Source organism: Gopherus evgoodei, chromosome 12 (assembly GCF_007399415.2).
Source record: "Gopherus evgoodei ecotype Sinaloan lineage chromosome 12, rGopEvg1_v1.p, whole genome shotgun sequence".
In the NCBI taxonomy this organism is placed as follows: Eukaryota; Metazoa; Chordata; order Testudines; family Testudinidae; genus Gopherus; species Gopherus evgoodei.
The window spans coordinates 8,682,879-8,696,376 of NC_044333.1; the positions used below are offsets into that span (position 1 = coordinate 8,682,879).

At 44.5% G+C, this 13,498-nt stretch overlaps 1 protein-coding gene across 1 annotated transcript in view; it reads left to right on the top strand.

Annotated features, from left to right (window-relative positions):
• Positions 1–1,026: 1,026 nt before the first annotated feature.
• The window catches only part of BBS2 (Bardet-Biedl syndrome 2), a 28,916-nt gene continuing 16,444 nt past the window's right edge, over positions 1,027–13,498 (top strand). The window contains exons 1-5 of the mRNA XM_030581271.1: positions 1,027–1,203; positions 6,116–6,343; positions 8,137–8,262; positions 8,552–8,614; positions 10,661–10,738. Of these exons, the coding sequence (XP_030437131.1) occupies positions 1,087–1,203; positions 6,116–6,343; positions 8,137–8,262; positions 8,552–8,614; positions 10,661–10,738 (612 nt within the window). The 5' untranslated portion in view covers positions 1,027–1,086. The remainder of the gene's footprint in view (positions 1,204–6,115; positions 6,344–8,136; positions 8,263–8,551; positions 8,615–10,660; positions 10,739–13,498) is intronic.

Here is a 13,498-nt window from a genome sequence, read left to right on the forward strand (position 1 = left end):
CAGCTCTGCCCATGCTTCCTGTGGCAGGTGTCCCCACCACCCGCTTCCCTTGCCAACTGCCCCATCTCCTGTTTTCTGGCCAACTGCCCCCACCCCTCTGCCAACTGCCCCACCCCCTGCTTTCCTGGCCAACTGCCCCCACCCTTCTGCCAACTTCCCCACCTCCTGCTTTCCTGGCCAACTGCCCCCACCCCTCTGCCAACTGCCCCACCCCCTGCTTTCCTGGCCAACTGCCCCCACCCCTCTGCCAACTGCCCCACCCCCTGCTTTCCTGGCCAACTGCCCCCACCCCTCTGCCAACTGCCCCACCCCCTGCTTTCCTGGCCAACTGCCCCCACCCCTCTGCCAACTTCCCCACCTCCTGCTTTCCTGGCCAACTGCCCCCACCCCTCTGCCAACTGCCCCACCCCCTGCTTTCCTGGCCAACTGCCCCCACCCCTCTGCCAACTGCCCCACCCCCTGCTTTCCTGGCCAACTGCCCCCACCCCTCTGCCAACTGCCCCACCCCCTGCTTTCCTGGCCAACTGCCCCCACCCCTCTGCCAACTTCCCCACCTCCTGCTTTCCTGGCCAACTGCCCCCACCCCTCTGCCAACTGCCCCGGCTCCTGCTTTCTTTGCCAACTGCCCCACCCCACTGCCAACTGCCCCACCTCCTGCTTTCCTTGCCAACTGCCCCACCCCACTGCCAACTGCCCCACCTCCTGCTTTCCTTGCCAACTGCCCCACCCCACTGCCAACTGCCCCACCTCCTGCTTTCCTGGCCAACTGCCCCCACCCCTCTGCCAACTGCCCCGGCTCCTGCTTTCTTTGCCAACTGCCCCACCCCACTGCCAACTGCCCCACCTCCTGCTTTCCTTGCCAACTGCCCCCCGCCCGGTTTCCCTTGTCAGTGCGGTGCGTGCCCGCCCGGTGTCCCCCCGCCAGCTCCCCCCGCAGCCCGGCTCGCTCCGCGGGTCACGCTGCAGCGTCGCCCCGGCGTCTTCCCTCGCTGGAGCGGGGCGGGGGCGGAGGCGGAGGCAGCGGCAGCGCCAGGCCGTGGCGCGCTGGGCGGGCGGGCCCGAGTGACGCTGCGCGGCTGCCCCGAGATGCTGGTGCCCGTGTTCACCCTGAAGCTCAACCACAGGATCCTGCCCCGCATGGTGGCGCTGGGCAAGTACGATGGGGCCCACCCGTGCCTGGCGGCCGCCACCCAAGCGGGCAAGGTAACCGGCCACGGGCCCCCGCCGCCTCCGGCCGGCACGGAGCCGCCGCCCCCGCTCCCCGGATGGGGACCCCCCGAGAGTGCCCCCGCTCCCCGCCATAGGACCTCCCCAGGCCCCCCCCCGCTCCCTACCACAGGCCCCCCCGACCCTTTCCCCAGACTGCCCCCGCTCCCCGCCATGGGACCTCCCCAGGCCCCCCCACCCTTCCCCCAGACTGCCCCTGCTCCCCACCATGGGACCTCCCCAGGCCCCCCCCCCGCTCCCTACCACAGGCCCCCCGGCCCTTCCCCCAGACTGCCCCTGCTCCCTGCCACGGGGACCCCTCCTCCCGAGACTGCCCCCGCTGCCTGCCATGGGGATACCCCCGAACCACCCCTGGGACTGCTGCCGTTTCCTGTCATGGGGACACCCCCCCCGAGACTGGTCCTGCTTCCCCCCATGGGGACCCCCAGGGCGACAGCCCTGCACACTGGAACCCACCGAGACTGCCCCCACTACCTGCCACAGGGACCCCCTGAGACTGCCCCCAGTCCCTGCACACACGAACCCCCAGGGAGACAGCCCCACTTCCTGCATATGGGAACCCCCTCGAGGCTGCCACCGCTTGCTGCCACGAGGACTCCCTTGAGACTCTCCCAAGCTCTGGCACAGGAACTCCCCATCATGGATATGGGAACCTCATTGAGACTGCCCCCACTCTCTGCCATGTGGACCTCCATGGAGACAGACACAGAGGCACCACCTCCTGAGACATCCCCGAGTCCCTTCCATGGAGAAACCCCTAGAAAGAGGGACCCATCCATGGAGACAGCCATAGACACGGGCACCCTACCCTATGGATACTGCCCCCAATCCCTGCCAGAGACATCCATAGACCCAGGGTCCTCCTGAGACTCCCCCCTGCTCCCCACCACAGGGAGCCCTTATGGAAGCACCCGTAGACATGGGAACACCTGCCCCACAGAGACTCCCCCTAATCCCTGCTATGGGCATTCCTCACCATGGAGACACCCATAGACACGGGGATCCCCACCCACCCACTTCGGCATCCCCAGTCCCTGCCATGGGAACATTGCCTCGCTGAGGCACCCCTAGGCACAGGGACCACACCCCTTAGGCACAGAGTCTCCCTGCTCCTCTGGCATCGGTTGACTTCAGTGGGATCTGTGGGTGTTCATGACTGGTGAAAATCAGACCATTAATTCATACCCGCAGTAAACCTTGCAAAGCTTGTGTTGGTCAGAGCAACAAACACAAACCCATTTCTTTCCATGCCAATGGCAACAGGCACAAATATGATGTCACCTTCCCTCGCAACCCTTCGCTGTGAAATGACTCTTCATTGCTTGTCATATACAGTAACTTCCAGGGGAGAAAAACCCAAACTGAACAATGCGCCTACAAGAATAAATGAAAACGCCTAATCTGAAAATGATTTTTAGCTCATGTCTGCCAGGGTTTTAGTGTCAGCTAAAAGCCTTATTTTTCATGCACATGAATCTTACAAGCCTCCCTATTCGTCTCCCTGATATTGTCCCTAGTGGTTTTGGCTTGCCTTTTACAGAAAGAAGGATGAGATGTTGCTTTCATACTGCTTGTATTGCAAAGCAGTGCTGCTTGTGGATGAGTCTCATAAGCCAGCTCAGCAAAAGTACATGACATACACAAACACACACCTCTTTCCTCTTCTCATCACTTTAAAGCAGTGGTTCTTAACCTTTACTGCAACCTGCACCCCTTATCAAAATATGTTCTCAAAATATGTTCTTGCACCCCTTATCAAAATCAAAATATGTTCTTGCACCCCTTAAACTTAAAAAATATGTTCTCACACCCCATAAGCCTAGATATATTTTTGTTTGTATATTACAGTAATCGTTAAAAATGTATAATGTTAATAAATATATAGGTTTGATTAAACAAAGTAGTTGTAGTTATGTACCTGTGCTTAATTTGTATTTTTGATGATTTGCCTTCTAAAAAAATCTGGCATGTCTCACAACCCCAGAAAGGACATCTCGTACCCCAGGTTAAGAACCACTGCTTTAAAGGATGTCACTTGGGGACCAGGGAGCTGATCCTGCAATCGGTGAAGCCAATGAGAATTTTGGCATTAACTTCAGTAGGAGCAGGATTGGGCCTGGAAAGATTTGCTATTTGCTGTGGTTGATTTTATTGTACCTCCTGGTTGCTGAAAATTGACTCATTCTTAGAAGATGGAAATGTGAAAGCATAATATAAGTAAATATGCTCAAAACCACCTCTTTTCTAGCAGCCTGTGCAGTATTATACAGGCTGATAGCCAGAAGCTCCTATTTACCATTAATATATTTGGCTTTTGTATCTTGGCAATAACACTGCAGCCCTACAGTAGCCTTGTCTACACTAGAATTATTGATCTAAAATTTCCCACTGTTGCATTCTGCTGGTGTTTAACCATTGTATTGTCTGCTGCATTAGATGAAACACTGGTTAAAACAACAGTGATTGGTCTGCATTAGCTCTCCCAGCCATTGCTGCCTCCAGTGGAGCTGCAGCAGTGAGGAAGTTCAGTTGTGCGTATAAAGGCTAGCGTTGACCCCCTCCCCCAAGAGCATGATTCTGCAATGTGCTTAATATCTGCAGCTCCCATTGCCTGAACTGAGAGTGCTGAGCACCAAGTGGAATATGTTTAGCACATAGCAGGATCCGGCCATAAAACAGTTAAATCAATGTACCTAGGTCACTTTAGTTCCTTTGGCATCTTAGTGATATAGTACAGATTTGCGCTAATGTATGTTGTTAGATTAGACTTTAGATTCTGGAAGGCTCATGGGACTGTTTTCTCACATTTTAACTTGTTTGTTTACCCCATAATAATTCAGTATTTTGATTGCTTCTGATGTTTCATTTTTTGTATTTTAACAAGTTATAAAATATGTACATTTAAATCAGTGAAGTTTTTTTTTCAGTTCTGGTTTGGCTAAAAGCAGACCTACTTTCAGTTGCTTATATAAAGATTTTTGAGTCCTGATTTTCTGTAACTTCCTCCAGTGTCTGTGTCAGTTAGTGCTCCTGGCTTTTTTGAAATAGCAGCTGCAGAATGAAATTGTCACTGATGTCCCAGGATTCTTAAGGGCCCTCCAAAGGACTAGAGTCTTGTTAATTTCATTGTGCTGCTGCTGGGGGAAAGCCATGAGCAGTCTCAGAGGCACTAAACTGTCTGCAAACATAGAAAGACAACACTAGAGACTTAATTTTTTAAAACGAAAGGTAAAATTCTGCAAAAATGAATGACAAGTCCTCACCCCACTCGTCAAAGAAAGTTTCTAATTTTCTATTGGTAAGTGGGCAACTGTATTTTTCAAGTTAGGTGTTTTGTTATACTATTCTCAGTTACTGTAATGAATATTAGCATCCTCACTGACTTAACCCTGGAGATGCTGCAGTGTTAGAGGAAATGCCTGTTTGTTGTAAATCCTCAGATGACTACTTTGCAACACTGGAAAACCTTATTATGTGCAAGCTCTACAACAGTTAAAAACCCAACAAAGGAAATTTATGTTAGAATAAAACATAGGTTGAAATACAAACCTACAAAAGCATGAAGTGTTGCTCTTAGGCTGCTGCAATTTGCACACAGTTCAGCCCTTTAGTTCCCAGGCTTTCTATTAGTATTATTATTTATTTGCATTACGGGAGTGACTAGGGTCCAATCAAGAACAGGGACTCATTATACTAGGCACTGTACAGACATAAAATAGTAGATGGTCCCTTTCCCAAAGACCTTGCAATCTAAATAGACAAAGGTCTATTTAGAAAAAGGGTAGGAGAAAGGAATATAACATACAAACAGAGTGATGGCCTTTTTTCCTTTCCCTTTTGAAGGGGATGGGGATTGATGGGTATTTTATTATTAAAAAACTTAGCAGATGCATTCTAATGTGTGAGTAGGAGTATAATACCTTTGTCTTCCTAGTTCTGCTTTTAAATCCATCAGTTCCATTTGCAAACCAAGGTTCCAGGGCCTGAATCAGATCTGCTTGAGTGAACCCTTTTGCACATGCAGAGGGCCCTGGATTACAGTGGGTCTCGACACAGACACAGTGCTTTGGCTGTATGCATTCAATTGCAGGATTGTGGCGTAAAACTTCATTTGGATTTTAACACAAGAAACGTTGGGGGTAAACACTGCTTCTGGGTATTTGTGTTAATTAGGTTTGGATTTATTATACTATTAAAGCATTTAGCCCTAAAGAAGATAAGTACAGAAAAAGGAGGCTAATGATTTTCCAACTTCATGTGATATTGTGCTACTTGCATATAGCACATAAATTACTACAATAGCCCTGGTTTTGCTAATACCATTACCAGGAGAGATGGGGCATAACTTTCTTAATATTTTAAAAATAATCATTCTAAATACTAGAGAGACAAGGTGGGTGAAACAGGTTTTTAGCCACACAGAACTCTTCAGATGTGAAGAAGAGCACTGTGTGGCTCAAAAGCCTGTCTCTTTCACCAGTATAAATTGGTCCAGTAAAAGATACTACCTCCCCTGCCTTATCTCTCTAATATCCTGGGACCAACATGGCTACAACTACACTGCATACAATGATCTTAATACTAGTCAGTCTCAATTTTCAAAATGATTTTAACAACATTACACCTCTGCAAAGCTGGCACAAGTGTGCTTGTAACAAATTTTGGAAATTGCTGGTTTTGTAGTGTAGAAGGTACCTAAAAGGGGCTGTAAGAAGCAGCAACAATAAAAACAAACAAAACAAAACAAAACCTTAACATGTCCTTGTCTCTTTGTTAGACTCCAGAACCCTTGCCTGAATATGAGGACTGTAATTTTACTGCTTCTGAACATACGTGGTGGCTAGCAGGATTTCAAACAATCTTTGTAATGTGCATTTTGTTTGTACAGGTTTTTATTCATAATCCTCATGCCCGTGGCCAGCATGTAACTGCAAATCGTACAATGCAAAGCAGCCAGGATTCAGATATTTCTCTTCTCAACATTAACCAAGGGGTCAGCTGCCTAACAGCCGGAGTGCTGAATCCCCAGCTTGGCTATGATTGTCTTCTAATTGGAACACAGACTAACTTGTTGGCATACGATGTGTACAACAACTCGGATTTGTTTTACAGAGAGGCAAGTTCATTTAACTCTTAGTCTTCATGTCTTTCTTTCCTATAAACCAGTTTAGGAGTCATAAATTCTAAGTTAATTTATTCAATTGCCATGCTTTGCTTTTTGCACATCAGTGATATAATTAAATTCAGGACTTTCTGGGCAGAGGACTTGCATGTTTTGAAAATCAGTATTGTATTTTTAAGAGGACAGTATAATGCTAATGTAACACATTGTCTGAGCTTGAGTGAGTGAGTTTTTTTTATAATATGCTATAATGGTTGCAAGTCAAAATTTAAAAGCCTTTGAAAATATTCAGAGCTGAAATAAAATCATTAGAGTAAGAATTATATATTCCAATCTGATATCCGAACTAAGTCTGCTTGGAACAGTATCTTGGGAAAGCCGTGGGTTTGTCATTGACTCACAGATTTTGTAGGAAAATTTTAAAACATTAAATTATTCTGGGCAAACTATTCTTTATTTTTCAGTTAAATATCTAAAACTAGTTCATTAAATACTTCACCGTTTTCTTTCTTTCTTTTTAAAATAGGAACAGGATAGTAAAAATTATAGATTAAAAAAAAGACTAACGGTGTGCGGGTGGGGAAAGGAGTTTGTACATACAGGGTTAACAACCGGTTTGAGTAATTGCAGACTGACCTTATTGTAACCTTCATCCTAGCCAACTGTGAGTAACTGGGTTGACCGACCTTAGTATTGTAACCTCTCTCCATTGTTCGTTACTCTCACTTGTCTTGTCTTACCGTTAGGCCCCAATCCTGTCCCTGAATCTATATGGCCACAGGGGTCAACCCAGGGAGATTTGATTACAGGGTCAGGGCCTCCTATGGCCTCCGTCCTCCAGTGAGATGCTAGGAGTGAAAGGGTTTGCCCGTGCGCAAGTCCTATTCAAGTCTTCAGGCCTTTGCATGTGCCTGGGGGAACACGTGCACAGATCTCATTATCAGATTGGGACTTCAGATTATAAATTATTTGGGGCAGTGAGCATATCTTTGCTAAGCACTTTATAGGTAACACTGTTTTGGATGTGATAAAACAAGAGATACTAAAAATGTAACAGTTCAGGTTACTTTCTCTTACTCCACGGCAGTGGATGTAAACAGAGGCCTTGGCTACACTGGTGCTTTACAGCGCTGCAACTTTGTCATGCAGGGTTGTGAAAAAAACACCCCCCTGAGCACAGCAAGTTACAGAGCTGTAAAGTGCCAGTGTAAACAGTGCCGCAGCGCTGGGAGCGCTCCCAGCGCTGCAAGCTAATCCCTATGAGGAGGTGGAGTATGTGCAGCACTGGGAGAGCTTTCTCCCAGCGCAGGCGCTGTGACCACACTCACACTTCAAAGCGCTCCCACGGCAGTGCTCCCGGCGCAGCGCTTTGAAGTTTCGAGTGTTGCCAAGCCCAGAGCCAATTTCGTAAGTGTACATGGAGTACATGCTCAGTAGGTTATAAAGAGTGTTAAACATTATGAAAAACCCTTAAATTTGCATTTTTATCATGAAGCCGTAGATGTGACGTACATACAGCCTTCATCGTGTACAATTAAATACAGCATAGATTCTGCTGTTTATGTTTGAAGTTTGCAGTTGGTTATCTCTATTTTGTTTAGTTTCTGGTTATTGCTTCAACCTTTTAGGCTACCAGTACTTGATAGTAACTGATGAATAACTTCTGAGTTAATACATACAATATTAAGTTGATGTAATGCTGGATGCTTTCTCTTTGCATGTACAGTATGCATATGTATATCTGAATCTTTGCTATGTTTCTATATTCCTTTAATGTTTCTCTGCAGGTTACAGATGGAGCTAATGCAATAGTGCTTGGAATGCTAGGAGATATTTCATCTCCTCTTGCTATTATTGGTGGAAACTGTGCTCTGCAGGGCTTTGATCATGAAGGAAATGATCTTTTTTGGACGGTAAAGATGCACACAGTCCTTTTGATGCTGCTACAAGAGTATTTTTGATAGATCAAAATTATGTTTAATAAAATCAATATTAATTTGATTTTTGAATAGCTCAGAAATCTTTCTTAATTTAAGATCCATGATAAATGTGTATTTGTAATTTATTCAGTAAATACAACAATCTGAGCCTGAACCAACTATGTTGTAATAGTCTTTGTTCTCTTGGCAACTCAGAACATAAAAGTAGTTGTCATAGGCTAAACTTGTGTAAGTATTGATGACTCCTTTCTTTTAATTTTAGGTTACTGGGGACAATGTTCGTTCATTAGCATTGTGTGATTTCGATGGTGATGGGAAAAAAGAGGTTTGTTTGTTTGTGGATGGTTCTTCTGTGAATTCAACTGTAGTATTGTCCTGCAGTGAATTTATGTTGAAGGAAAATAACTGAATTATCATATTTGACTCCCTTATGTTGCTGGTTAGATTTAACTCTGCTTGGAGCTATAGTTCTTTCTTAGGCCCTGATCCTGCAAACACTTATGCATGTATTAAACTTCACTGTGATTTCAGTGCAACTTGTCATAGTGGGTAAGTTAAGTGTGAACATAAGTCTTTGCAGGATTTGGAGCCTTGCTTTGGATGTGTTGATCACTAATCATAATTCTGAAGCAGTTCTTTGCAGTTTACAGTGTGTATTTTCTCTGAAATCCAGTTAAATATATGTAAAAAATACATAAAGCAGACAGATTGCTGGGCCTCCTAATGACTGATGTATTTAGGTATACTTTAAATGGCAAAGAAACCATTAGTTAGAAACCATGATATTCATTATAGTGGACAATTGTAAAAGTGTATTACAAATAATCTCATTTATGGTTGGACTTGTTTTTGATGTAGCCATTCTCCAATCCAATCACAGGGCATTTTTTCAATAATGGTACAGTGATTAACTGTTACCCACTGCATTGGTGTCAGACTGAAAATAATTTTAACAAGCCTCTTGCTGTTGAGACAGTGTAAGGCAAGGGTAAGGAAAACTGTTATGTCCAGGTGGTGCAATTTACAGTGTGTGCATAGGCTATTCCATCAATGTGCAAACTTCTAGTTCCTAAAAAATGGTGTTTGTCTCTTATTGATCTTCACATTTTATAATGATCACTTCCTCTTTCCTCCTTATTACCTGGGAAAACCTCATTTTTAGTTGGCTAAGGACTTGTACCATTGACATATGCATACTACAGATGTAATCCAAGTTTCTTCTGCTTACTCATGACACAGTCTTACAAATATTACAGACCATTCACCTATAGGGGTCTCACTGAAGTAATCTATTTGCAGGATTGGTGTCACAGTCTCACCTCTCTTCCTCCACCTTATTTGCGGGAACGGAGTGGGCTGAAGGACAAGTAAAGCCATGTACTGAGCAATGCTGGAGATGATTCTAGGCTAGCAAAGTCCAGTGGAGAAGGGCACCAGAGAGGGGGTTAGAACTGAATTGTATTCTTGGCTCTGCCACTGATTCACTGTGTGACCTTGGACAAATCACTCAACTTCTCTAGTCCTCAGTTTCTATAACTGGGAGGTGATGACATTTGCCCATATTTGTAAAATGGTTTTCCACATTGCCTTCTTTAACACTCCCTGTTCCAACAAGTAGGGTGCAGGAAAGGAACTGAGAAAACTGAGTGCATGAGCAGTAAGAACCAGGGCCCAAGTCAACATTGTCCTGCACCTCATGCAGTCATTTTCACTAAATCGGAACAGTAGCATTTTGCACCCACTATTACACTGGTTTAAAGCACTGAGGTGCAGTGCGACAATCAACTGGACTCTCGAATTAGCTGATTTTGGGTCAGCATAGAACAAGCGGCCTTTGAATTTGGTATGCCCAGTGCTATAAAATAAAATGGCATTCAGCTATCTGCTCATATGAGTATAGTTAACACTTGGCATTGCAGGTCATGATCTATTTGAATCCACGTGGCTCTCAGAGAGTTGCAACTGAGCTGCAGATTCCCTACCCCAATACAGAGGATATAAATTCTCTTATGTATGTAACTACAGTTATGAATGCTAATACTGAGTTGTGGACAGTGAGACCAGAATATACCCTGGCAGTACTAGAGTGCTTTCCCTCGTCCTTGCCTTAGGTATTTTAGTATGTGTTCTTAGAGTCTACACTGCCAAAACAGATGTAAATAATACTTGAACAAAAAGAGAGTCTGTGGCACCTTTTGGTTCCAAAGCACTTTACAGACTTTTCATATCACAACGAAAAACTCTTGAAGCCTGGGCCTAGCGTATTTGTTTACTCAGTAAGAACTTTCTGCTTGCCTCTGAAATCTTGTGTGTCTTTGTTTTTTGTTACTGTAGTTAAATAAAGTATTTAAGATTATTTCTTTCTTTTTAGCTTCTTGTTGGGTCTGAGGATTTTGACATCAGGGTTTTTAAAGAAGATGAGATTGTGGCAGAAATGTCAGAAACAGAGGTAAATTATTTTTAAGAAGTGTTTATTATATGCTCAGATGGAGTACAAAATATTGCCCACCATAAATCTACAGTAGCTTATATTTACCATGATGACCAGTTGAGTTAATTATTTAATATTACCTATTTTATTAGCATTTTAAAAGTTACAATTTAATACTGGATTTAAGCCATCTGGATTGTGATTTTTGCTGTGCTGTTTTACAGATCATTTGCCAGGTTTTAAAAAGAAAATACTGTTTGTCAGAAAATTAGGGCTCCATCCAACCACACTGAAGTAACTGGAATGATCCCATTGACGTCAATTGGCTGTGGATCAGGCCCTCAGTCAGAAGCTGTAAACGAGAGAGCTCGTTCAGTTACAGTATTTTCCCCAAAAATCGTAGGATAGATAGGGTCAGATCATGGCTAAGAAGTCAGTGCCTGTATCTCTTAGACAAGAAGTTCAGTAGTTAATAAGACAACCTCAGTATTTTATGTTGGTATTGTCTCAGATTAGTGGCACAAGATTTTTCTAGAATGTATTGGCAGAAACATGAATAAGCTGCTTGTGGATGCACAAATACAGATTAAACAAGGTTACATTTAAAAAAAAATCATGCTATATGGACATAACTAAAGGTTGTTCGTTGTAACCAGGTCAGATAAGAGTGACATGCACCAGTTAAAAAACATGGCTGCACCTGTAGCATAGACAGGGCCTAAATTACAGTTGTGGGACAGGAAGGCTTTTAGGGAGGGAAGGGTGTGGGGTTGTCACTCTTCAGTTTAGTGGCAGAGAGAGGATCCCCACTATTAGGGATTAGTTGCTTTTATGGGGGGAAAGTGCCTTGTGGTTGAATTTAGGAATATTCTTAATTCTGCCACTTCTAGGCTTGCAGTGGAGTGGGAAGGGCGCCCTAGAGACGTCCCTCCTCAGAAATCAGAGGAGAACTGTATTGTGTGAGGAAACTCACTGCTGGAGTTAGGGATAAAAGGCTTATCTACTAAACCACTTGTGAAAGAGCTATTAAAGCTAAAGAAGAACAGTTTTGTTAGATGAAGGTGGCTAGAATTAGAATGTAACAGGATACCCTGGCCTGGAATATTTTATGCCATTTGTACTTTTGAAACAGTTAGGTATGGCTGCTAGGTTAGCTGTTTTCAGCACTTCCTAGTGCAGCAAGACCGTGATTTAGCTAGCAAAGCTGTGTAGCATTCAGCAGAGAATATCTGTTAAAATGCCTAAAGCTGGTCAATACCTGGAGCCTGCATTAGGTGCTTACTGCAAAATTACGTTCCGGAGGAATATCGTGATTTATAGTTAAAGGAGAAGATGTACAGAGTTAAGAGTAGATCAAGCTCATACATGATTTATTTCTTAATTTACAAGTTTTAAAGCCATGCTTCCAGATTCCTTAAGAAGCTTGTTCTTACCTTATAGTTCTAAATTAAAGGGACACTCAACATTCCACAAACTATTCCTTGGAGGAAGGTAAATTCCATGCAACATGTTTGGATGATGGCTTTTATATAGTGTACTCATTTTAAAAGACTGCAGTGCTCTGTTTTTTAAATATTTTTTGTGGTCCATAACAAACCAATACGTAACCTTTTGGTGATGCTGTACCAAAAGGGCTAATATGATCCTTGGATGTGTAAATGAGTATAGGAGTAGACGGGTTATATTACTGTTGTTTTTGCACTGGTATGACCAGTACTATAATAGTGTGTCCAGTTCCAGTGTCCACAATTTAAGAGGGATGTTGGTAACTTGGAAAAGGTTCAAAGAGGATCCACATGAATGACTAAAGGATTGGAAACCACGCCTTATAGTGATAGACTCAAAGAGCTTGATCTATTAAGCTTATCAAAGAGAAGGTTAAGAGGTGACTTAATTAGCATACAGGTACCTACACCGAGAACAGAAATTTGATAATAGAAGCAGTAGTGTAGCTGGCGGGATTCAGCGGAAGCAGCTGCTTCCCCTCAGGCTGGCAGGCGCGGAAGCGGCTCCTGCCGGCCAGCACTGCCCACCACACAGCCAGAGGAGCCATGGGGCGGCAGGCCGGCGTGGAAGTGGCGCCTGCCTGCAGGTGCAGGCACAGCCAAGCACTGGGACAGGAGCCGGGCACAGGCGGCAGTGCAGGAAGGAAGGTGAGCGGAGGGGAGAGGTCCGGTCTAGGGGGGTGGCCAGAGGGGGAGCCAAGGGGGCATGGCCAGAGGTGGATCCAGGGGGAGGACCTTTTTTATGTTTTTTGCTCCCCCTACATTGAAAACGTGGCTACACCAGTGAATAGAAGGTTCTTCAATCTAGCAGATAAACTTATAGAAGACGAAATGGCTGGAAGATGAAGCTAGACAAATTCAGACTTGAATATAAAGGTGCAAATATTTAACAGTGAGGGTAATTAACCGTTGGAACAACTTACAAGGACTGTGATGGATTCTCCATCACTGGCAATTTTTAAATCAAGACTGGATGTCTTTCTAAAAGACCCACTGTAGTTCAAACAAGAATTAATTCAGAGGAGTCCTGTGGCTGGTGTTATGCAAGAGGTCAGACTAGATGATCACAGTAGTCCCTTGTGGTCTTGGAACTGATGCGTCTGAAACTCTGATTTGGCATCAGAACACTTTTTATATTCATGTTAAGGGGCTACTCTAATAGCTAACTTGTGTGGTGCACCTAGGAAGGAAAAAAAAGTTGAGTTACGGGAGAGTTATGGTCTTGTAGTCACTTCCCTGGTTCTGCCATTTATGTTTATTAGTGTTTTATTAT